Here is a 23,984-nt window from a genome sequence, read left to right as displayed (position 1 = left end):
AAAGATCATTTTTGTGGAAAAAAAATGATTTTTTTATTTTCACGGCTCTACATTATAAACTTTAGTGAAACACTTGGGGGTTCAAAGTGCTCACCACACATCTAGATAAGTTCCTTGGGGGGGTTTAGTTTCCAAAAAGGGGTCACTTGTGGAGGATTTCCACTGTTTAGGCACATCAGGGGCTCTGCAAACGCGACATGACACCCGCAGACCATTCCATCAAAGTCTGCATTCCAAAACGTCACTACTTCCCTTCCAATCCCCACCGTGTGCCCAAACAGTAGTTTTCTTCCACATATGGGGTACCAGCGTACTCAGGACAAATTGGACAACAACTTTTGGGGTCCAATTTCTCCTGTTACCCTTGTGAAAATAAAAAATTGGGGGCTAAAAGATCATGTTTGTGGAACAAAAATTATTTTTTATTTTCATGGCTCTACGTTATAAACTTCTGTGAAGCACTTGGGGGTTCAAAGTGCTCACGACACATCTAGATAAGTTCTTTAAGGGGTCTAGTTTCCAAAATGGGGTCACTTGTGGGGGTTTCCACTGTTTAGGCACATTAGGGGCTCTCCAAATGCGACATGGCGTCCTATCTCAATTCCAGCCAATTCTACATTGAAAAAGTCAAACGGCACTCCTTCCTTTCTGAGCTCTGCCGTGTGCTCAAACAGTGGTTTAGCCCCACATACGGGGTATCGGCGTATTTGGGAGAAATTGCACAAAAAATTTTGTGGTTCATTTTCTGTTTTTACACTTGTGAAAATAAAAAAAATGGTTCTGAAGTAAAATGTTTGTGAAAAAAAGTTAAATGTTTATTTTTTCCTTCCACATTCCATTCATTCATGTGAAGCACCTGAAGGGTTAATAAACTTCTTGAATGTGGTTTTGAGTACATTGAGAGGTGCAGTTTTTAGAATGGTGTCACTTTTGGGTATTTTCTGTCATATTGACCCCCCAAACTCACTTCAAATGTGAGGTGGTCCCTAAAAAAAATGGTGTTGTAAATTTTGTTGTAAAAATGAGAAATCGCTGGTCAACTTTTAACCCTTATAACTTCCAAAAAAAAAAAAATTATGTTTCCAAAATCGTGCAGATGTAAAGTAGACATGTGGGAAATGTTATTTATTAACTATTTTGTGCGATATCACTCTCTGATTTAAGGGCATAAAAATTAAAAGTTTGAAAATTGCAAAATTTTCAAAATTTTTGCCTAATTTCGATTTTTTTAACATATAAGCGCAGTTCATATCTAAGAAATTTTACCACTATCCTGAAGTACAATATGTCATGAGAAAACAATGTCAGAATCAGCAGGATCCGTTGAAGCGTTCTAGAGTTATGGCCTCATAAAGTGACACTGGTCAGAATTGAAAAAATTGGCCTGGTCACGAAGGCAAAAACAGGCTCAGGCGCGAAAGGGTTAATTCTTTATTCTTCCGATGTGTGGAGGTTCCAGCAGTCGGTCCCCCACCGATCTATCAGCTATCACATATCCTTGGGTTGTGGGTAAATTTTCTTCATTTCACAACCTTTTAAAAGCAGAATTCCCTATTAGGGTGAGCGCACAGAGTCTTTTAGTCGCTGGCATGCATACCCTCTGAGTTTTTCAAGCTAAAGATGCTTTAGGAAAATGTTGGCGGTGTTTTTCCTGGAGCATTGTCTTCTTTGGCGACTCTTTAGTCGAAAACTGACGAGCAGCTTCGAAATAGAATCCGCCAAAAAAAAAGACTGGTCACTTCTTTTAGCCTCTTCACGACTTTCAGAGCCTGAAGCAGTTAAAATAAGTTAAAAAAGACATAAGATACACACAGCAAGTCATTTTTACATTGCAGTGCAAATATTTTTTTTTTAGCATCTTTAAGGGAGTCTGTCAGGACAGAATGACTGTCGAAACCAAGCACAGGCGCTCGGTGTACCCTTGGTGTGGCCAAAAGTTTAGGTGCATCATCCCACTGACTTGTTTTCAATTTATCTCTGCCCTTCTGTATCTCTGTCAAGCCAGAGCTGTAAATTAAAGAGGAGGAGGGTGAAGATAGAGGGAAAACAAGTGGATAAGAAGGTGCTCGTCAATGTTTGGCCACAGCAAGGGTGCACCAAGTGTCTTTCCTTGGTTTCATCAGTCATTCTGTGCTGATAGACTTCCTTTAAGTGCTTTTTTGGGTGTATTTCAGTCAGAATCTGCTGGAAAAAGGCAACATGTGCACAGACCCTTAAGGGTCCATGAAAGTGGTTTCTCTTAATTAGACGTCCTCTTTAATGTTCCCCCTGTTTTTGTTCCCTGTTAATCTTTTCCCTTTAATGCTGGGGTTGGTTATGGTGTTGGAGTCCCTAAATATTACTGTCATTACGAGGAGTCTGTTGTGCTGAAGATACAGTGCTCGTCCCAGGGGTAGAAACTTTATAGAGGAACCACTGTGAAGACACAGGCAATCTAGTAGCTATTTTATGGTTGAAGGATCCCATTAGTCCCATCGATGGGAATGCAGCACTCCGTTTTAAGCCCAGATATGTGGAGGAAGAACATGGCTGTGTCTGTCCCCGTGAGATGAGGTGTTTTCTTGATCTAGAACACAATCTTTCTCCGGAGTAGAATTCCTCTTGTACGTTTTCTTGGCGCTCCCTCCATTCCAGTTTTACCGTCTCGGCCTGTCAGCACAGATGTCATCACTACACGATCCGTCTCTCACATTTCTTCATATTGTCTTGTTCTATTGATGCCCGAAGGCTTTCAGTTTCCGAGATCTCTGCCGTTTCAGAGTCGGCTCTGTGCATTAACCTTTAATTGAGATTTATCACTGCAGATTTTCAAGAAAAGCTTTGCATGAGACCGTATTGCTTTACCAAATTAGCTTGTGTCATATGACCTGTTAGAAGAGCGCAAATAATTAGTCCTGAATGGAAGCGCCTGGCTCGCAGGATAAAAATTACACAGTAGATCCTCGGGAGACCTGCAGAGATGCTGAATGCTTTTTCCTGCTACATTTGCCTGGGCTATTTAAGTAACTTGATATGTTTTGCATGTAATTGTCATTCATAACCCAGACTGAATTGCATTATCTTCCTATTTGCGTCTCGGAGTGAAGCCGGATGGAGTGGTGTCTCATCTCATCCTTGAAAATCGCTGTCACATTTCTGTCTGGCTGAGCTGACTGCTTCAGTGATCCAGTAGGGTATATGACATAGGCTGCGTTCCTATGGATATATACTATATTCCTACTTTATGACAATTTGTACTGAGGACTGCAGAAAACGGACAGGCCGGATGCAAATACTTATTAGTAAGATTCTCACAGCAAAGCAATAGAGCTAATATGAATGGTTACAAATTCATTGGGATCAGCTCTTAAAGTGAATCTGTCAGTAGGATTAACCCTCTTAAGCAGTCTATATGGGCATATAGGTCATAGAAAGCTGAATAAAATGATGCTTTCACATCTGCAATCCAATGTCTTATTCCAGAGAAATTCACATTTTTCTCAATATGTAAATGAGCTTTTAAGATCTATGGGCCGGGCATAGATCTCCCAGAGAATCTGCCTCCAGACTTGCTTATAAATGAGAGGCTTTACTAGTGTGAGACATGTAATCACTGACCGTCTCCTCTCTTTATCTTCATGTATGACACTGGTAATGCCCCTTTCATTTAAAATGATCTCTGGAGACAGATTCTCAGGGAGATCTATGTCCAGCCCATAGATCTTAACAGTTAATTTACACGTTAATAAAATATGGATTTCTCTGGAATAAGACATTGGATCGCAAATATCATGGTATCACTATATTCAACTTTCTGTGACCTGCATGCCCATATAGACGGCTTAGGAGGGTTGAATCCTATTGACAGATTCCCTTTAGAAGTGCAGCCCCTAACAATAAATGTAATTGGAAGATTGTGAGTTGCAGGTATTATTTTGCAATGGTTTGTTTCATAAAGGTGTATTCCAGTGACAAAAGGTTATTGCTTATCCACAGAGTAGGTGATAACTTCTAGATTGGTGGTGAAGTCCAACCACTAGGACCACCAACAATCGCTAGTATGGAGCAGTTTTGTCCTCATGTTGAGTGGAGTGGCAGTGCACTCACTTGCCCGCTGTTCCATTCATTCTCTTTGGGAGTGCTATGCTCAAATATCTTGTACCAATAGAGAATAAATGGAGCAGTGGCGTGCCTGGCAAAATAGTAATGTTCTGTTGATCAGTGGGGGTCTCTGAGGTCAGACCCCCACTGATATGGAAGTTATCTATTTTGTAGATAAGCAATACATTCTTATTGCAAGAATTCACATTTAAGCTCAGTAAAATGTCATTTTTATTATAGATTCTGTGAAATCTGTCACAAAAATGAAGGATGATGACATTATGGCACATGGTGATGCAGCCATACTGTGCTGTTACTCACTTGATCTCCCCCGTAAGTAGTTATACCGCTCAAAGAGTATGTCCACGTCTCACCTACGAGACGTGCTGGACATATAGTGTAGATATGAAAGGAGTCAAAACAGCAAGAAAACATTTGTTATACCCAAAACACCTCGCCTGAGATTCCAGCTCTAAACCGCCCCTCAGAGCTGAAGATGGGAGGAGAAATCCCTCGATCGGGAGGGGACAGAGAGAGAAAAGGATAGCTTCCTCGGGGGGATGTCAAGGCATGGAAGTATTAAGGGTCAAAATGATCCGGAAAGAATTTGCAAGTATAACAAAGATCTATATGTCATAATGGGAAGGTCTATCTTGCTAAATTTGCCGAATGTTTAAAACCATCTTTCATGACTTGCTTGATAAATATGCCAGAATGTGTATGGTGACTGCAAGGAGTGTAAATTACTTACTGATGGTTGAATTTAAAGGGAATCTGTCACCAGGTTTTTGCTACCTAATCTGACAGCAGCATGATGTAGGAAAAGAGACCCTGATTGCAGTGATATGTCACTTAGTTTACTAGGTGCGGCAGTTGTGATACAATCAGAGTTTTTAGATGCAGCTTGTAGCAGAGCTCATAAAGCTATCCCTGCCCACACGAGGCTCTCTATGTGCATTGTATATTGACAGTGAGCTGCTTATTAGAGGAGGAGGCGTGCTCAGACCAGGACTCACTTGCACTGTAGTCCAGGCAGTGATAAGTTCATGGTATGGAAACAGCAGCACACAGCCTAGTAAGTGAAATGTCACTGAAATCTGTATATCAGCTGTTACATCATGCAGCTCTCAGATTAAATCGCAAACTGTCGAAAGATTCCCTTTAATGGCCAATCCTATTATTTCACTCTCTAGATAAGCCACTTTGAGAGTATTTGTCTGATATTCCTCTTCACTCCTCCATAGGAATTAACATCCATGTACATCTTTTTAAAACATACCCTGGAAATGGTGGATCTCATTTTATAAAATGTTGGAGACTGATGAACTGTAATCAGTAGGGATGAGCGATATTGCCCGATATCGTATCGGAATTCCGATTTCCGATATTGAAAAAATATCGGATATCGGAATTTCCGATTTCCGATATCAATGCAAGTCAATGGGAGAAAAAAATCAGAATTACAAAATGACCACTACAATGCTATATAATGGATAAAATGGAGGGGAAACACCTCAGGATAATGGGGAAGGAGTTTGCAGAGGCAGAGTAGCAAAAAAGCAATAGCAGGAAAACTGGTCGCCATCTTCTTAACAGCGGTGTTTTTTCTTTGGGCTAGGATTAGTTGGGGTAGGGTTAGGGTTTATGGTTCTTAGAGTAAGGGTTAGGGTTAGTAGAGTTAGGGTAAGGGTTAGGTAGGGTTAGTAGAGTAAGGGTTTACGGTTAGGGTTATGCTTATAGTTAGTAGGGTTAGTTAGGGTAAGGGTTAGGGTAAGGGTTAGGGGGTTAAGGTTAGTAGAGTCAGGGTTTACAGTTAGGGTTATGCTTATAGTTAGTAGGGTCACGGATAGGGGTTAGGGTTATGGTTAGTAGGGTTAGGGTTAGTAGGGTTAGGGTTTAGGGTTAGTAGGGTTATGCTTATAGTTAGTAGGGTTACGGTTAGGGTTAGTAGGGTTAGGGGTTACGGTTAGGGGTTAGGATTAGTAGGGTTAGGGTTTAGGGTTATGCTTATGGTTAGTAGGGATTTCCGATTTCTGATGTGAAAAAAATATCGGAATCGGAATTCCGATATCGCAAATATCGGGCCGATTTCCGATATTTCAATATCGGAAAGCTCATCCCTAGTAATCAGCCCTTATATTTTATAAATCATCAAATGTTACGACAGCTGCCCCACTCGTGTGACTGCGTGACGTTGTAGTGTGACATTGACTCCACGGCCCGTGCTAACACCCAATATTAGACGTCGGCTCAGTATCCTCTATACAGTTAGTGGACCGGCATCAGCCCGCCACCTCCATGCTGCAGGGGTTAGTCTCCGAGACCAAGTGAAGTTCTGCGTAAAGTGTCTCGTCTCCGATGCTATATTTTGAGTTTTACACGCGCAGAAGGAATTGTCCTGTTCTGGAGTCCAACAAAATACTGTAATGAGACCACGATAAAGGTGATATCTGAATATAGGGAGTTTCATGCAGTAATCTCCGTAGTGAAAATATGAGTCATAGTCTCCATAAATTACATTTGGCAGTTGTATTTCTGGAAAAAGAGAGAAGGAAGCCCAAACAATAGGTAAACAAGCACGAGGTCCGCCTGTTCATCAGCACGTGTGATTCAGTACAATAAAACCTTGTAGTTCTTTTTTTTTTTTTTGTTATATTTTGCCTCCCACACGTTTTGGAACTTTTTCTCTAACTATGGGGGGCAACAGTGCGGAATCATCGGGGGGAGGAAATGCCTTTGTGATATAAATAGTGATACAGGGTGTTACACATCATTACTATAATATCAGGACTTTATTTTTACAACACAGGAAAACTATATTAAAGGAGTATTCCCAGCTCCAAGATCCTATCCCAATATGTAGTAGATGTAATAATAATAATATTATTAGCAAATACCTACAATTAGAAATGTAGTATAGTTCTTCTGACTCGCTATGTCGCTTACCCCATGTGCAGAGCATTGCAGTAACTTAGGTATCCATGGTTACGACCACTCATGGTGACAGTTAGTTGTTTGTGGTCGTAACCATGGATACTCAAGCTACTAGAATGCCCTGCACATGGGGTAAGTGACATAGTGAATCAGAAGAACTATACTACATTACTAATTGGAGGTATTTGCTATTATTATTACCTACTACATGTTGGGATAGGATCTTGGAGATGAGAATACCCCTTTAAGTGCATTATAGTGTAAATTATTTAAAGCCATGTAAATGCCAGTATGGGTTCAGTATTAAGTGGAAAAAAAGAATCAGGAACCACGGATCAAAGATTTTAAGATCTTGGAGCGGTTTCGTGCATTAAATCATTGTGTAATGAAATGTTACGCAACCCTCTAACATAGTTTGTGATTCACCTGTCCTGAAAGTGGTCTGATTGCAGAGGTGCATGGCCTGTCACAGTGTATCAGGGCTTTTTTGTATGAGCAAGGCATGGATCACATTTTGGAACCACGGTTCTTTTTTTTAATTTTCTGAATTTGCAGCAAAATCTATGAGTCTTTGCTGTAATTTTCTAAAAAATATAATGCGTTTTGGTATTGCATTGAGTTTGGAAAACTGTGGCATAAAAAGAAGCATCACCGAAATTGAGGAATTACGCAAATTGGCAAATGTAGCTCTTATGCAGTTCTGTGTGTTTCTATAATAACATAAGCAGTGCCTAAAATGTTAATGAAATGAAAAAAAAAAAAGAAATGCAGAAGTATTCTCTTTATTCATTCTTCTTGGCTTTGTGCATTCCTGACAGGCCGACTGATGACAGCAACCAGCCTCCTGGGAGGGGGGTATTGTCCATGCAGGGGCTCACCCATGGGGTCATTAGAGTGGACTCAGAAGAAAAACTATCAGTACTCACCGTACAAGATGTTGGGACAGTGATGCCTGGTGGTGAGTAGAAATTAAGTAGACATTTCCCCTTAATGTTGCCTAGTGCGTAAAGCACCACTCCAGCATGGTGGTGGTGGTGGGGGGGGTCAGCGCTGAAGGTGGCGCTCTAAATGTAAACCATCTGTGACAGTAGCTTCTGACTGTCCAGAAGTTAGGAGATACATCACAAGCTCACAATACAAGTCTATGTGAGTCAGAACAAAACCAGAACGAGGGTCTCATAGACTTGTATTGAAAAGTGACCTCCGTGTCGCTTCATGAAACACAGGTGACAGACGGGAGACCAACCAATGAAAATGTCGGAAGGCGAGTATCAGAAAGGGGGCAGGGGACTAACATTTAAAGCGCCACTCCAGAGGTGCATTAAAATACATTGGAGTGGTGCTTTAAAGTATTTGTCTGGGTATCTAGAAGGTTATATTGATGATGCATCCTTAGGGTAGGAGTCGGAAACGTGGCACTCCCATTATTTCAGATTGTTCTCCCATGGACCACACCACTGACTGTGCTTCCTTGGAGCAACTTACCACTTGTTGCCAAATTATCCACAAAGAAATGTATCCAAGGCACAAGAGCAATCCCTTGATTAATCCTATATGGTAGCCGTAAAATAGGCTAAAAATCTGTGACATTTTGGTCAATATCAGCCAAGTGTAGAAAAATAACAATATGAACCTGCCACCACCACGATCAGCTGGTATTAGTTTCAGCAGCACTGGGCAGGAGTTGATGTGCCGGTCTACATGCCGGGTGTACGGCTGTCACATACCCCCCAATGATATGATACCGATGACCTATCCAAAGGATGCCAGGCACAGAAGTGAAGACCGGCTGCCATGTAGGACCGGACTGGAAGCCAGACCAAGGTAGCGCGAATCGCGATGCTTATCTTGGCTAAATGTTTTATTTCTTACATTTCATGTAAGAGTAATAAACTGTCTTCCTATGCGTTCATAACCCAGGGAAGACTGGATGGGAATCTTACGAACATGTTTGTTCTTCTTATAGAAAAGGTACGCTTACAATGATGATTCCCTCTGGCCATCTAAGGCCAGAGACTGGGTGCGCCAAAGGGATAATATCTACAGCTGAGCTAACCGCATTGTTTGAGGCGGTCTCTCGAAAAAAGGAAAAGTGGAACATGTGAAAGATGCCGTTACACAAGATTGCTTGCAGCTGCTCTCCGCTCCGCACTCATTTGCTGCCAGCGGGAGGACAACATCTCCTTTAGTTTTTCCTTTTGTAAATCTGAAATAACAAAACCAGAATTGTTTACCTCATTTGCTTGTAATGCTTCTTGACATACGAGACGTACAATTAAATAAACATGGCGCATTTGTGTATCTTACTATGTAGCTGTACTTATCGGTATAAACATATATAAATGAAGTGCCTAAGAACGCAGTAGATACATGAGGGCAACGTGCCTGAACTAATAACAGCACCACTTAAACGCAGAAATATTTCTGGATTTAGTAGAACTTTGGCTTTTGCTTACATCTAGTTTAACAGCCGAAATGCTCCTGTACACAGAGTCAGCCTAACTCACCTATCTCTCATTACTGCTGGACCATCTAACATGCATGGTGTCCACCTGACCTTCTCCTACAGATGAACAAAGAGCAACATTTGTTTGAAAAATATTTGAGAGTCCTCAGTGGTTGATACCTTTTAAAGGGAATCTGTCACCTATTTTTAGCCCTTTCAGCTGCCGGCACCACCATCAGGGGCTTATCTACAGCATTCTGTAATGCTGTAGATAAGCCCCCGGTGTAACCTGAAAGATAAGAAAAACTTGTTAGATTATACTCACCCTGGCGCCCGGTCCAGTCTGATGGGTGTCGCAGGTCCGGTCCGACGCCTCCCATCTTCATACGATGCCGTCCTCCTTCTTACTTCTGACGTGGCTCTGGCGCAGGCGTACTTTCTCTGCCCTGTTGAGGGCAGAGTAAAGTACTGCAGTGCGCAGGCGCCGGACCTCTCTGACCTTTCCCGTCGCCTGCGCACTGCAGTACTTTACTCTATCCTCAACAGGGCAGAGAAAGTACGCCTGCGCAGGAGCTGTGGCAGAAGTAAGAAGGACGGCATCGTATGAAGATGGGAGGCGCCTGACCGGACCGCGACATCCACCACCCCCGCCCCCCGGTAAGTATAATCTAACTTGTTTTTCTTCTCTTTCAGGTTACATCGGGGGCTTATCTACAGCATTACAGAATGCTGTAGATAAGCCACTGATGGCGGTGCTGGCAGCTGATAGGGCTAAAATGGGGTTACAGATTCCCTTTAATGATGGACTGAAAAGATGGTATCAAATTGCAAACTTTTGAAACTTCTCAGGTCTCTTCATCAGGCACAGTGCCTGAAGAAGGGACCTGAGGAGTCATGAAAGCTTGCTGTTTGTTACCATATTTTCAGTTATCCATTAAAAGGTATGAACCACTGAGAAGTCTTAAATTTTTTTTAATTTTTCTAATGGCTATCACAGATATATTTTTATTGTATCAACATTTGATTGGGAGCTGATCTGCAGTACTCAATAACGGCCACTACACATTGTACAGAGTTGTGCTGTCCAGCTCCATTACTATGTATATTCGGCCACTGCAGGAGCAGTGAACAGCTGCTTACTGGGGGTGCCGGGTGTTCAACCCCCACAGATTTGACATTCTGTCCTAAGGGTAGGTAATATCATAGTGGTGAAACAAGTCTTTAAACTTTACATATTGCCCTTAAAAGCCCTGTAGATGGGGTATACAGACTTGTACAAGGCTCTCTGAAGTCTCTTACCATTCTTCTAAGGAGACGTAATTAGGGGCCCCTCTATACTAACTCAGAATTTTGGATATTGTATGACTATAATGAACAGGAAAACACATTTAAAGAAAAGCTAAAAATGCGCTTGCAAGAACAGTAGTTTTATGGTTACCGTCCATTCCCTCTATTTCAGCTATTATGTGCTCGGTGAAACCAGATGGGATTCCACAGCTATGTCGGACGGATGAGATAGGAGAGCTGTGTGTGTGTGCGCTCGCTACAGGCACATCCTACTATGGTCTGTCCGGTATGACCAAGAACACCTTTGAGGTTAGTGGCAGCTTGTAATATAACGGATTGACATCACTTTTGCAGTCACGAATTTCCATATTCTGAATTACAGTTGACCTTTATTAGACATCTTGTTTCTGTGGATAGAACTTTTTTGAGATCGTCATCATTGGTTGACGTCTTCTCAACATTTCATGTAGAAGAAAATGGAAACTTTGCATTCTTTTCGCCACTTCATTTTACATGCTACATTAAAATGACCACAGCTGGTTTATTGAGGCCGACTTTTTGACATTTAGATAGTTCGTGAAATGACCGTGCAGCCAGCTCTGTGCTTTAATGTAATGTTAACTTGAATCTGTGAGCCCAAATTGACAGTATAAACTAATCACACAGCTCGTAGGGGATATAGTCCCTATAGAAATTGGACTTTTTGTGGTGTTATCACTGCCTCCGTTCTACAGAAACTTTAAGTTTAATGAAATATGTTAATTAGGTAGCTTGGCGCACCCTGGGTGTGGGCCAGCACGCTCAGTGCACCATTACATTGATTGTTTTTCCATGCCCCCGCCTTTGTCACTGATGATTGTCAGCACTGGTGTACCTAGAGCGAGCATTGCCTGCAGAGGCCTCTAACAAGTCAGTTCTGTCAATCACTAGTGATGGAGGCGGTAACATGCAAATCTAGTAGTTCAGTGTGTATCTTGGAGTAGTTCAGTGTGTATCTTGGCCACACCTAGGGTGCACTTAGCACCCTAATTAGCATATTTGATTAAACGTAATTTTCTGCAGAATGGAGGCAGTAATTAGGACATGTCACATTTTCTCCACCTAGCCTGTAGCAATGTACGTTAGGCAATAATTGCACGCAGTTACTTGGGTCCAGGTTTTTCATGCACACCTCCTAGTGTCAGATCTCTAACATTTGGACAAGACATAAGATGTGCACGTTCCAGCGTTCTCCCCTCTGTTTATCTGTAATCTCTTCTGTTGGAAATAATGTTGTGCCGCTCGCAGTAAGTTGCACAGTGAAGGTCGAACCATGTCTGTTGAGCAGGAGACTGTTGTCAGCATGCTGAGCGCTCCCCGTTAAAGGCATTTGTCTGTAGTGAATGTTAATAATTGAGTAGAGTGTTCTTGTGGCGCGCTTGGAAGGCAAAACCGGTGAGAATTTGCAAACTCTGTGCGGTATTTCAATTTTAATGCTTTGCTGCAAAGTTATTGCAGCCTAATATGAATTCTAATGCTGTGGACACAAGTAAAAACAATAAAGAATTGAATAAAATAATGTGTCCTCGGGGCATAGTAATCCAGATAGCGCGGATTTTTAATATACACTGCAGCCATTATAAATTGTGGTAGTACGTACAGAGGTGTCTACTTTTCTTGAATTGCCTTAAGTTATACAGCTCCATACAATTCTGTGCTCTCCGGGAAAAAAATTTGTAAAACTGTAAAATATGTGTTTTTGAACATGGGAGCCAGTGTATGACACACAGCTCTGCTCTCCTCACTGATCTCTGCACCTTCTGGGTACTGAACAGCAGAGCTGTGTGTTTCATTACTAACGCCTGTTGCAGCTTTTATCTCTCCTCAGTCAGTGGGAGGGGAGTAGTGCAGAACTGTGTGTCATTACAAACACTTCTTGCAGCTTTAAAGGGAATCTCTCACCCCTTTTTCGAATATGAGCTGCCGGCACCACCATCAGGGGCTTATCTACAACATTCTGTAATTCTGTAGATAAGCCCCCGATATAACCCGAAAGATAAGAAAAAAGAGTAAGATTATACTCACCACGGCGGTCCGGTCTTGGTCCGATGGGTGTTGCCATCCGGTCCAGAGCCTCCCATCTTCATACGATGCCGTCCTCATCTTTCCTTCCTGTCGTGACTACTGCGCAGGTGCACTGCTCTGCCCTGTTGAGGGCAGAGCAGAGTCCTGCAGTGCGTAGGCTGCGGGAGAGGTCCGGCGCCTGCGCACTGCAGTATTCTGCTTTGCCCTCAACTGGGCAGAGGAGTGCACCTGCACCGGAGCCACGACAGGAAAGAAAGGACGGCATCATATGAAGATGGGAGGCGCCGGACCGCAACACCCATCGGACCAAGACCGGACCGCCCCCGGGTGAGTATAATCTAACTCCATTTTCTTCTTTCAGGTTACATCTGGGGCTTATCTACAGCATTACAGAATGCTGTAGATAAGCCCCTGATAGCGGCGCCGGCAGGCAAAAAATAGGGTGACAGATTCCCTTTAATCTCAGGGCACTGACATTCGTTTTTCATAGACTTCAATATTAAAAAAACGGATCACGCTGAAATAAGTTTTTTAAAAACAGACAAAAAGTTGTGTCCACACATTTTTTTCCAACGTATTGCTGCTGGATCCGTTGTAATGGATGATTACTGGACATGTAAACATAGCCTTAACATAAATGAGAAATATATCACCAGAGTATAAATCGTATAGCGGGATTTCCCATTGGGTAAGTTATGAGATTGTGCTTGGTTTCTCATCATGTTGTTTTATAGGTTTTTCCAATGACAAGCTCAGGAGCCCCGATAAGTGAATATCCATTCATAAGGACTGGCCTTCTAGGATTTATTGGACCAGCTGGGCTGGTCTTTGTTGTGGGAAAGATGGATGGCCTGATGGTTGTGAGTGGACGGAGACACAATGCTGATGACATAGTAGCAACAGCACTAGCAGTGGAACCAATGAAATTCGTCTACAGAGGAAGGTTTGTAAAAAAAAATCCAAAAGTATTTTCTCCAAATAGGTATTTAAAGAGGTTTACCACACCCATTACTTTATTTTTGGTTACGACAAAACGATACTATAAACCTATTTAACAGCAGCTACTCGTCTGCCTTTTCCCCTGACACTCCTCTGCTCATGCTGGCCTGGTCCTCCTCCAGTCTCCTCTCCTTCTCATCTGGGATTGTCAATGCATGACCCTTGGGAAAGTGATTAGCTGCAGCAGTCACCCGCCAACAATACCAGAGGCGAAGGAGAAGATCCCGATGGTGTGTCCTGCCATCGTGCTGTTGGAGCATCAGAAGATCCTATCCATTTCAAGCAGCATGAAAATGGGTTCTCTTTTCTCAGATAAATGAGGGGCCAAAAATGGATTTAAACGGGTTAAAAGGATACTCCAGGTAAAAAGTAAAAGATACATCTATTGCCCCGAGTGGGAAGTCTCACTTATGTGGTCTCCACCAATCATAGGATCCATCGTAATCTTTTGGACATCACTAATGCAGCCTACCTTTATGCTTGGGTACTAGCCAGTAGTTATGTCCTACCCGGAAGCCTGTTGAGAAAATGTCTCATGTATGGTCAGGTCATGACAATCCCTGCTGGGGCCTGAGCATAGGAGAAGTCTACAGGAAACGCCTATCAGAAGATACGTGTGGGTCCGTCAATGTTCAGCCCATTCATCAGAGTATCACATGAAAAGGTAAGTTGCTCTATGGACTTCTGTATTACCAAATTTCTATTATTTAATATGAAATTTCCTATAAAATCAAGTTCCTGACATATTGGGAAAGAAAGAAATGTACTTTTAATACATACTTCTTATATATGTTAAATCATCTTAAAATGGGGCCACCTACACAATTGTCTACTAGTCCTTGTTCCCAGTTCTCTGTCACAGCCTTTGGCTGAAGAAGCCAGTCACCTATTGACTCTGTTACTTCAATATGTCTGCAGTCTCCCAGCTCTTTTCGGTTTCATATTTTATATACAATTTTGTAGTAGGGTGCAATTTATTAAGAATTAGCTTTTGTAAATGTTTTATTGTGGTCTGATTTCATACCGTAAATCATTAGTATTCCGGGCAGTCGGTGCGGTTGGTATAATTCCCTTTGATAGTTAAGCCATTTACAAGCCTTTCACAATACCTCCAAGAAAAACGCAATTTTATGCAAACCATGTCACCATCTTTCTTGTCTTAAAGGCTTTTTAGGATTCACATCAAACTATTATAGTTATAGCCTCAGAGGACATCAATGGCCTAACAGGGTGTATACTGAAAACCAATTCTCTGTGATTTTACAATAATGTGATAATGAATTTCTAAACATGTCCCACTAAAAGCTCAAATAGTCTAGCAAATGTCTAGGGCTGTAACGATAATAGCTGTTCTTGCCGCAATGTAGATTAATTCCTTATCTGGTTCTTCTTCAAGAAAAAAGTTTTTGGCTTTGAGGAGACATGGCAAAAAAAGTAAAGTTTTGAGCTATTCAGAGAATTTGATTTGTGTAGGTAAAGATGAAGATGGTAAAAACTAATATACGTTATTTATTTTATTAATACAATAATCCCACATGCACACAAGAAGTATAGTACGATACTACTCATGCCGTATAAAGCCATAAAATAGGGGCCAGAGTAATGCCCTTTTGGACACTGTATTATGAAGTCATTGTCCTCTGGTCTGGAGCAGACCTGGGTAAAGTGCAGCTTGGGGGCCTCGTCTGCCTGTCCCAGTCAGGCCCATGGACCAAGACAGCTGAGAGGCTGAAAACAGTGGCCCACAAACCAAACCATGCCCACCGCTGCCGCCCGCATCTCAATGTCACCGCTATCTGTATCTTCAAGATGCAGGTAGTGATGAATACATTGGAGGAGGACTGAGCCACCGGCTCCTTCTATCACCAATCATTGTGTGCAACTGAGAGAGCAGATGCGATGAGGTCACTAAATTGCATCTGCCACCACCATGTTTCACTCTAGGCATCATGCATTTAGAAAAATGAATGTAGAAAAATTCATGGTGCCTACAGTGAAACATGATGGTGCAGTGACCTCATGTGGGGCTGCATGATTTCTGCTGGTGTTGTGGAGCTACATTTCATTCATGGTATCCTGAATTCACAGATGTACTGCTCTATATTGAAAGAGAATATGCTACCATCACTCTGTGCCCTTGGTGGACGTGCACTTTTCCAATATGACAATGATCCAAAGCCTACATATAAGGCCACTGTTGTGTTTCTGAAGAAGAGCAGGGTGAAAGTGATTCAGTGACCAAGTGTCTCATGATCTGAATCAGACCTAACACCTCTGGGGAATTCTGAAGAGACAAGATGTCATCACTCTCCATCCAGCACCCAGGCTCTAAAAGAAGTCATTCTTGAAGAATGGAAAAAGACATTTGTAACTTGTCGCCAATTTGTTCATTCCTTGCCTAGAAGACTTCACCGGCCAGATCTTGATAACTTATCTTCTTTGAAACACCAGAGCACCATGCGGTCTGGGCAGCATGAATCAGGTGTCACCTTTACGCTATTACAAAGTTGGCAATATCTTTTCTTTTGCGGAAATGTACTTTTTGCTTTACTCCTATGTAATTATATTTCATATCAATTTCTCATTCTTTTTAAAGTCTTTGCTATATAGGATGATATAAGAGCCCATGTAAAATCAGAAATCATGATACCAAAGCAGATAGAGAACGGACCTGCAACAGCTATGTGTCCATCTATCTGTCCATCCATCCTGTGATCTTACGGCTCTGCACATTGCTGCAGGATGGGCACTTTGGCTTCTCTCCAAGGTTGCATAATAATTCGAATTACTTGCTTTGGATTGTAGCTGGCCATGTTCATGACTAAACACTCATTTCCTGAGTATATGATTGTTTTGTTCTGAGTATATGATTTTTCTGGGTATATTTGGGTCTTGCAGTGTTAATGTCATGATGTAGAGTTTATTTTATTGACACAAACATGACATAAAATGAATTGCTGCTTTTCTGGGTGAAGAAATGATCAGATTTCCTGAGTGCTGTTGACAACTCACGCGGCTTCAGGCTTTAATTACCAGAGAAAACTCATCCCAGCCTATGTCTGTCATGTTCGGGCTACATGCTGTGACCATATCTGAAATCTTCACATACAAATGTGTCCATAGTGTCTTCATCATTCATTGCTACAAAATATTATGTTGCTATTTAAAGGGGTATTCCCATCTCCAAAATCCTATCTCAATATGTAGCAGGTGTAATAATAATATTAGCAAATACCTCCAATTAGAAATGTAGTATAGTTCTTCTGAATCGCTATGTCTATTTCCTCATGTGCAGGCATTGCAGGACCTTAGGTATCCATGGTTACGTCCACTGATGAAGTGACAGCTAGTTGCTAGTGGTCATAACCATGGATACCTAAGGTCCTGCAATGCCTGCACATGAGGAAAGAGACAGCAAATCAGAAAAACTATGCAATATTTCTAATTGGAGAGATTTATTATTATTATTATTATTATTATTATTATTATCACACCTACTACATATTGGGATAGGATCTTGTCCTTGGAATCTAGATTTAGTCTTTGGTGTCCTCATGTGGATCTGGTGTTACTCTGTGGATGAATCTGGTGAAACATTTTTTACAAAGTAACTCATACCAACCAGTAGACTGTTTTTGCCTTCATCAGTACATGCAATACCTTAGATACAGGTCAGGCAGTCTCATTAAAGAGACCTAACTCAGTTTGGAGACTTATTTTCCAGGTAGTGCTCCGTGATATCAGAGTAACTCATATCAGCCAAACCAGAGACACATCCATGGCATTACATTCCTATGGAATATTGCCTTGAAAATATGGATTCACACAGAGTTGGGTCTCTAATAAGAGCTCATAGCTCCGCTGAGCTGTGAATATTTTTTCACCTGAACTTAGTATTTGAAAAAAAAAAAAATCAAAATCATTGTCTCAGTTTTATTTGTTAGCAAACCATTTTGGATTTTAATTTTATAGAGGCAAATTTTCTTTTCAGAGAGGAAGAGTACTAGAACTGTACTCTGCATATTTAAATTACCAGAGAAGCTTGCAGTAATTTAAACACCCCCGAAACACAGTGTCTGCAAATTGAAATTCTGGTTTGGCTTTTATCCTAAGTCATATTGCAAGGTTCGTTAAAGAGTCCATATTGACTTTTAAGATCACTGCTTCCAATAGGTGGTGCTAGAGTTCAAGCCCTCTTCCTCTCTTAAGAGACAATTTGCATATTTAATTTCCCAGAGGAGCATGCATGGCTCATAAGTCATCTCACTCTGACATGCCAGGCTTGGATAGTCACTTTCCACAAGGAGAAATGTTACTCCTTAGATCCGAATTTTATAGCGAAAACTTTACTGCTCAGCACCCTCATCAATTAGACAGAGCAGAGAATGACTATAAAAAGCCTGAAAGACCAGGCACATCAGGGCATTACACAATATCATATTCATGTCAATGGATGCTGTAGTACTCGGTCTCTGCTGTAAAGATACTGCAAGGAATTGAACTCTTGTTAATAGGTTCCCCCCAAATTTTCTTCTGATCACTGGGGATCCATGCAGCCTCACACCCTGTGATTGGGCCATCAAAATGTGAAGCTATAAGTTAAAGGGGTATTCCCATCTCCAAAATCCTATCTCAATCTGTAGAAGGTATAATAATAATATTAGCAAACACCTCTAATTAGAAATGTAGTATATAGTTTTTCTGTAGTATATAGTTTTCCTCATGTGCAGGCATTGCAGGACCTTAGGTATCCATGGTTACGACCACTGATATAGTGACAGTTAGCTAGTTGCTAGTGGTCATAGCCATGGATACCTAAGGTCCCGCAATGCCTGCACATGAGGAAAGAGACAGCAAATCAGAAAAGCTATACTACATTTCTCTCTCACCCTTGACAGCACCACGGAGAGAGGGGATCCGCCCTTCAGAGACAGGAACCTACAGATAAAAGGGCGGTACCTCTCCTCCACCTTCAGTTGGGTTCCTGTCCCTGATGGAGGGACCCACAGTACGGTACCTGTGCATCCAAGGAGTCCTGGGCCGGCCTGTTTGGTAATCGGCAGCGGGGAGGCCCCTGTCGCGGCAGGTGCGGTGCCCGAAGCCGCCACCGCCGGGGCCGATGCGGTCTGCCGGGTGAGCGGGGGGGAGAGACGCCGGAGTCGCCACTCCGGAAAGGAGATCGGGGCTCAGCGGGACCCGGTGGAGCATGGGCAGCGCAATGGTACGGAGAGTACCAAGATGGCCGCTGCCCCGGAAGTAGAGCAGCGACTTCCGGGTCCCGGAACCGGGCGCATGCGCAGGAGCGCGCTCCCCAACCAGCGCGTGCAGGGGGAGCGGTGACGTTACGGGGCGGTAAATTTAAAAAGGGTGAGGCGCAGAAACTCCTGGCTGGAAGCGATCCTGATAATGGAGGATAGCGACCAGCAACAGGAGCAGAGGCAGCAGCTGAAGCAGCAGCAGCACCACCAACACCACCACCGACAAAAGGAACGAAACACAGAGCGCCGTTCCAGCAGTCACTCCACGCGGCGTAGTACGTCAGCGGCAAGGAGCAAAACGCCACCAGGAGATCAGCCTATACAGGACCTGACTCCGTCTCCCGAACCGGTACCTGCAGCCGCGCACCTTTTTGGGGTAAGTGATCTTCTTGAATGTCACCCTTGTAATGCAATCCCTCTCCCTTATTAGGGAAAGAAGAAGGCAAAAAAGAAGAACAGGGAATGTCCCACTTGCACTAAACCCCTACCTGTATCATGGGAGAAAAAACTATGCGAGTCCTGTACAAAAGAAATTGTTTGTCAGGAGACTCCGGATTTTGCATCTGACCTAAGGGCCGCAATTAAATCAGAGGTCCAGAGCGCCCTCGAATCCCTTAAACATAAGGATAAAACGAGGAAAAAAGACACGGTACAAACCTCCCAGTCAGACTCTTCCACATCGGGAGAAATCTCGTCTAAATCCTCAGAATCCGGCTCCTCATCCTCAGACGAGGAAACAGGAGGACGCCATTGTTTTCCCCTAGAAGAGGTAGACAAACTAGTAAAAGCTGTAAGGTCTACCATGGGGGTATTGGACCTGAGACCGGATAAAACAGTCCAGGACATAATGTTCGGGGGACTAGGCCAGAAAAAACGGAGAGTATTTCTGCTTAACGAAATTGTCAAGGGTCTAATCAAAAAAGAATGGGATAAGCCAGATAGGAAAAATACTACGGTCCCTTCCCTTAAAAGGAAATATCCCTTTGAGGAGGCATCTACGTCTTGGGATAGAGCCCTGAAACTCGATGTAGCAGTCGCTAAGGCCTCAAAGAAATTCGCCCTTCCCTTTGAGGACATGGGCACCCTCAGGGACCCCCTAGATAAAAAGGCGGATACCTTTCTAAAGGGGGCTTGGGAGTCGGCAGGCGGTAACCTCAGGCCAGCGATAGCGGCGACATGTACCTCAAGAGCCCTAATGGTATGGGTGGACCAACTTGAGAAACAGCTGAGGGAAGGGACACCTAGAGATAAAATCTTAGATTCTGTCCCAGTAATAAGGGGAGCGGCTGCATTCCTAGCGGACTCATCGGCCGATTCAGTCAGGCTATCGTCCAAAACAGCAGCACTTTCAAACGCGGCCCGAAGGACACTATGGCTTAAAAGTTGGCCAGGAGACCTACAGACCAAAATGAAATTATGCTCAATCCCCTGTGAAGGAAAATTCCTTTTTGGGGAAACGTTAGATGACATCCCCCAGAAAGCAGGGTTCAAGAAAAAAGGATTCCCAAATTTAGGGCCAGCGGCATTTAAGAGACCCTTTCGGAATAGGAGGTTTTTTCAGAGAAGACCACCAAGGGAACAAAAGTGGGATGACAAAAGAAGAGATAGAGGCTTCTTCTTTAATAACTCTCCCCGGGACAAAAAGCCCTCCAAGTGACAGTACGCCCAGAGTGGGGGGGAGGTTATCCTTTTTCCTTCCAGCCTGGAGGAGAATTTCAACAAACCCATGGATAATAAACCTAATCCAGGAGGGCCTAAGAATAGACTTTCTCTCCCGCCTCAAAAATATGTAACAACGCCGCTGAGATCCAGTATGCGAGAACAGGAAGCGCTAGAAAGCGAGGTCCTAGGCCTGGTAAAAAAAGGAGTCCTCCAGGAGGTTCCTCTGCAGGATATGGGCAGAGGGTTCTACTCCCCCCTTTTCCTAGTGACCAAACCGGACGGCACCTTTCGTACAATTATAAATCTGAGGAAGCTAAACAAATACGTCAAGAATCAGAGCTTCAAAATGGAGTCGCTCAAATCTACCACCAAAGTCCTGTTCCCAAACTGCTACATGACGGTGTTGGACCTCAGCAACGCTTATTATCACGTCCCTATCCACAAAGACTCCAGGAAATATCTAAGGTTAGCCGTCTCAATAAAGGGCAAGGTGAAAGAATTCCGGTACAGAGCCCTGCCGTTCGGAATATCGATAGCCCCACGAGTATTCACCAAAATAGTAGCGGAAATGATGGCTCATATAAGGGAACAAGATATAATAATAATCCCGTATCTAGACGATTTTCTAATAGCAGGCAGCTCAGCTCAAAAATGCAGGGAACAGAGAGACAGGGTGATGAACACTCTGCAAGACCTGGGCTGGCTTCTAAATCTAAAAAAATCAAGATTGGAGCCCAGCAGGGTACAAAAATTCTTGGGCCTAAGGGTACCGTTACACCTAGCGACTCACCAGCGATCCCGAACAGCGATATGACGCGGTCAGGATCGCTGGTGAATCGCTGGGTGGTCGCTAGTGAGCTGCCACTCAGGCAGATCTCACCAGCGACATCGCTGGGGACGGGGATCACTACTTACCTGTCAGACGCGGCGATCCTGCCTCCTCCCGCCCGGCTCCACCCGTCGCTCGTCGTCACAGCAGGAAGCGCCGCAGGAAGTGGACGACGAGGAATGGTCCAGCAGCTTCTCGCGCGATCAGCGATAACCAGCGGGGGAGCCGGTCGGAGGTAAGTATCACATGCAGCGATATCGCTAGCAATATCGCTGTTACGTCACAAAATTTGTGACTTTACAGCGATATTGCTAGCGATATCGCAGTGTGTAACGGGGGCTTAACACTAGACTCAAACATTCAAGAGTGTCACCTCCCAGACCACATAAAGGAGAAGATCGCTCAAATTACAGCAAGAGCAATTCAAAATCCCTCCATGACACTAAGGAAGGCCATGTCACTGTTGGGTTCCCTATCCGCCTGCCTGCCAGCAGTTCAATGGGCTCAGTTACACACAAGAGATCTCCAGTGGGACGTATTGGCCAACCAGGCAGTAATAGGGGGACACCTAGAGGGTCGCATTACCCTAAATTCAAACACTATTCATTCCCTAGCTTGGTGGGGAAACCAGGAGAATCTGTCCAAAGGGATCCCCTGGGTATCAAAGATAACACACATAGTGACAACGGATGCCAGTCCCACAGGATGGGGAGCGCACATGAACAACGAGGTGACTCAGAGCGTATGGGGAAATCAAGAACTAAAAGCCTCCTCAAATCAAAAAGAGCTTCTAGCAGTAGGCTATGCCCTAACACACTTCCTACCCCTACTCCAGAATCACCATGTCCGCATTCTTTCGGACAATCGAGTCACAGTGGCCTATATAAATCACCAGGGGGGAACCAGGTCCCGAGCCCTAATGGATACATCCGCCAAAATCCTCAAACCGGCGGAGGCAAACCTGCTATCTCTGACAGCCCTACACATCCGCGGTACAGAGAATCAAAGGGCAGACTTTCTGAGCCGCACCCAGTTACGACAGGGGGAATGGGTACTAAAGCAGTCCATTTTTCGGCAGATTGTAAAAATGTGGGGGACCCCAGACATAGATCTGTTTGCCGACTTCAAAAAAGTAGACGCCTTCTGCTCCCTAGATCCCAGGGGGAATCATGGACACAGAGTCTAACATATGCCTTTCCCCCAATCATGCTCATTCCAGCGGTCCTAAAGAAAGTCAGGGAGGACAGGGCAAGAATGATACTGATAGCCCCCTTCTGGCCCAAAAGAACCTGGTTTTCCTGGCTAAGAATGCTCTCAGTAACCGACCCATGGGTCCTACCGGATCTCCCGGACCTGCTATCGCAGGGCCCAGTGCTACATTCTCAGGCACTGAACCTCCATTTAACAGCATGGAATTTGAAAGGGCACTGATGAGGGACAGGGGATTTTCAGAGAACCTGATAACTACACTACAAAAAAGTAGGAAGCTGGTTACCATGAGAGCTTATGGCAGAACATGGAAAAAAATTTCTATCCACCTCTAGGGCAAAGGTTCAGGACGGGGTTCAGATTGATAAGATCCTAGAATTTCTACAAAAGGGCCTAGAACAGGGTCTGGCGGTCAACACGTTAAAAGTACAAATAGCGGCATTAGGTGCCCTCAATAACCATGATGTGGCAGGTGACCCCTGGGTAGCACGGTTTATTAAAGCCGCAACCAGATCTAGGCCAATAGTCAGTCAAAGATTACCGTCATGGGACCTGAATCTTGTACTTTTAACACTGACAGGCCCTCCGTTTGAACCAATTCACTCGGCACCCCTAAAAATCCTATCTCTTAAAACTGTGCTTCTGGTGGCACTAACATCAGCCCGAAGAGTGAGCGATATTCAAGCCTTGTCAGCAGGACCTCCTTTTACAAAAATTCTAGAGGATAGAGTCATCCTAAAACCTGACCCAGCCTATTTACCTAAAGTGTCATCACATTTCCACAGGTCCCAGGAGGTAGTCCTTCCTTCCTTCTGCCCAAATCCAAAAAATAAGGGGGAAGAAAAGTTCCACACTTTAGATGTTAAAAGGTGCCTAGTACAGTACTTAGAGGCCACCAAAAAGTGTAGGAAGGAAGGCTCTCTCCTTGTGTGTTTCCAGGGTCCTCTGAAGGGGCTCAAAGCATCCAAGAGTACCCTGGCAAGGTGGATAAGGGATGCGATTGCCCTGGCATATTCATCCAGCGGGAATACCATCCCAGAGGGGCTGAGAGCTCATTCCACAAGGGCAATGGCGACCTCATGGGCTGAAAAATCTGAGGTATCAATAGAACAAATCTGTAAGGCGGCCACCTGGTCATCACCTTCGACCTTTTTTAGGCACTATAGATTAGATCTAGCCTCTACATCTGACCTGACCTTCGGGAGAAGGGTCCTTC

The 23,984-nt window shown here is 43.6% G+C and overlaps 1 protein-coding gene across 8 annotated transcripts in view; it reads left to right on the top strand.

Moving 5' to 3' along the window:
- DIP2C (disco interacting protein 2 homolog C) overlaps positions 1-23,984 on the top strand; it is a 535,770-nt gene that overhangs the window by 376,720 nt on the left and 135,066 nt on the right. For all 8 annotated transcript variants that reach the window (XM_073581626.1, XM_073581624.1, XM_073581625.1 and 5 more), the window contains 3 exons: positions 7,833-7,972; positions 10,920-11,056; positions 13,546-13,754. In XM_073581626.1, the coding sequence (XP_073437727.1) occupies positions 7,833-7,972; positions 10,920-11,056; positions 13,546-13,754 (486 nt within the window). The remainder of the gene's footprint in view (positions 1-7,832; positions 7,973-10,919; positions 11,057-13,545; positions 13,755-23,984) is intronic.

The sequence above is a fragment of the Dendrobates tinctorius genome, unplaced genomic scaffold (assembly GCF_039654945.1).
Source record: "Dendrobates tinctorius isolate UK_male_01 unplaced genomic scaffold, ASM3965494v1 ptg000070l, whole genome shotgun sequence".
Taxonomy (NCBI): Eukaryota; Metazoa; Chordata; class Amphibia; order Anura; family Dendrobatidae; genus Dendrobates; species Dendrobates tinctorius.
This window is presented reverse-complemented; position numbering and strand designations above follow the sequence as displayed.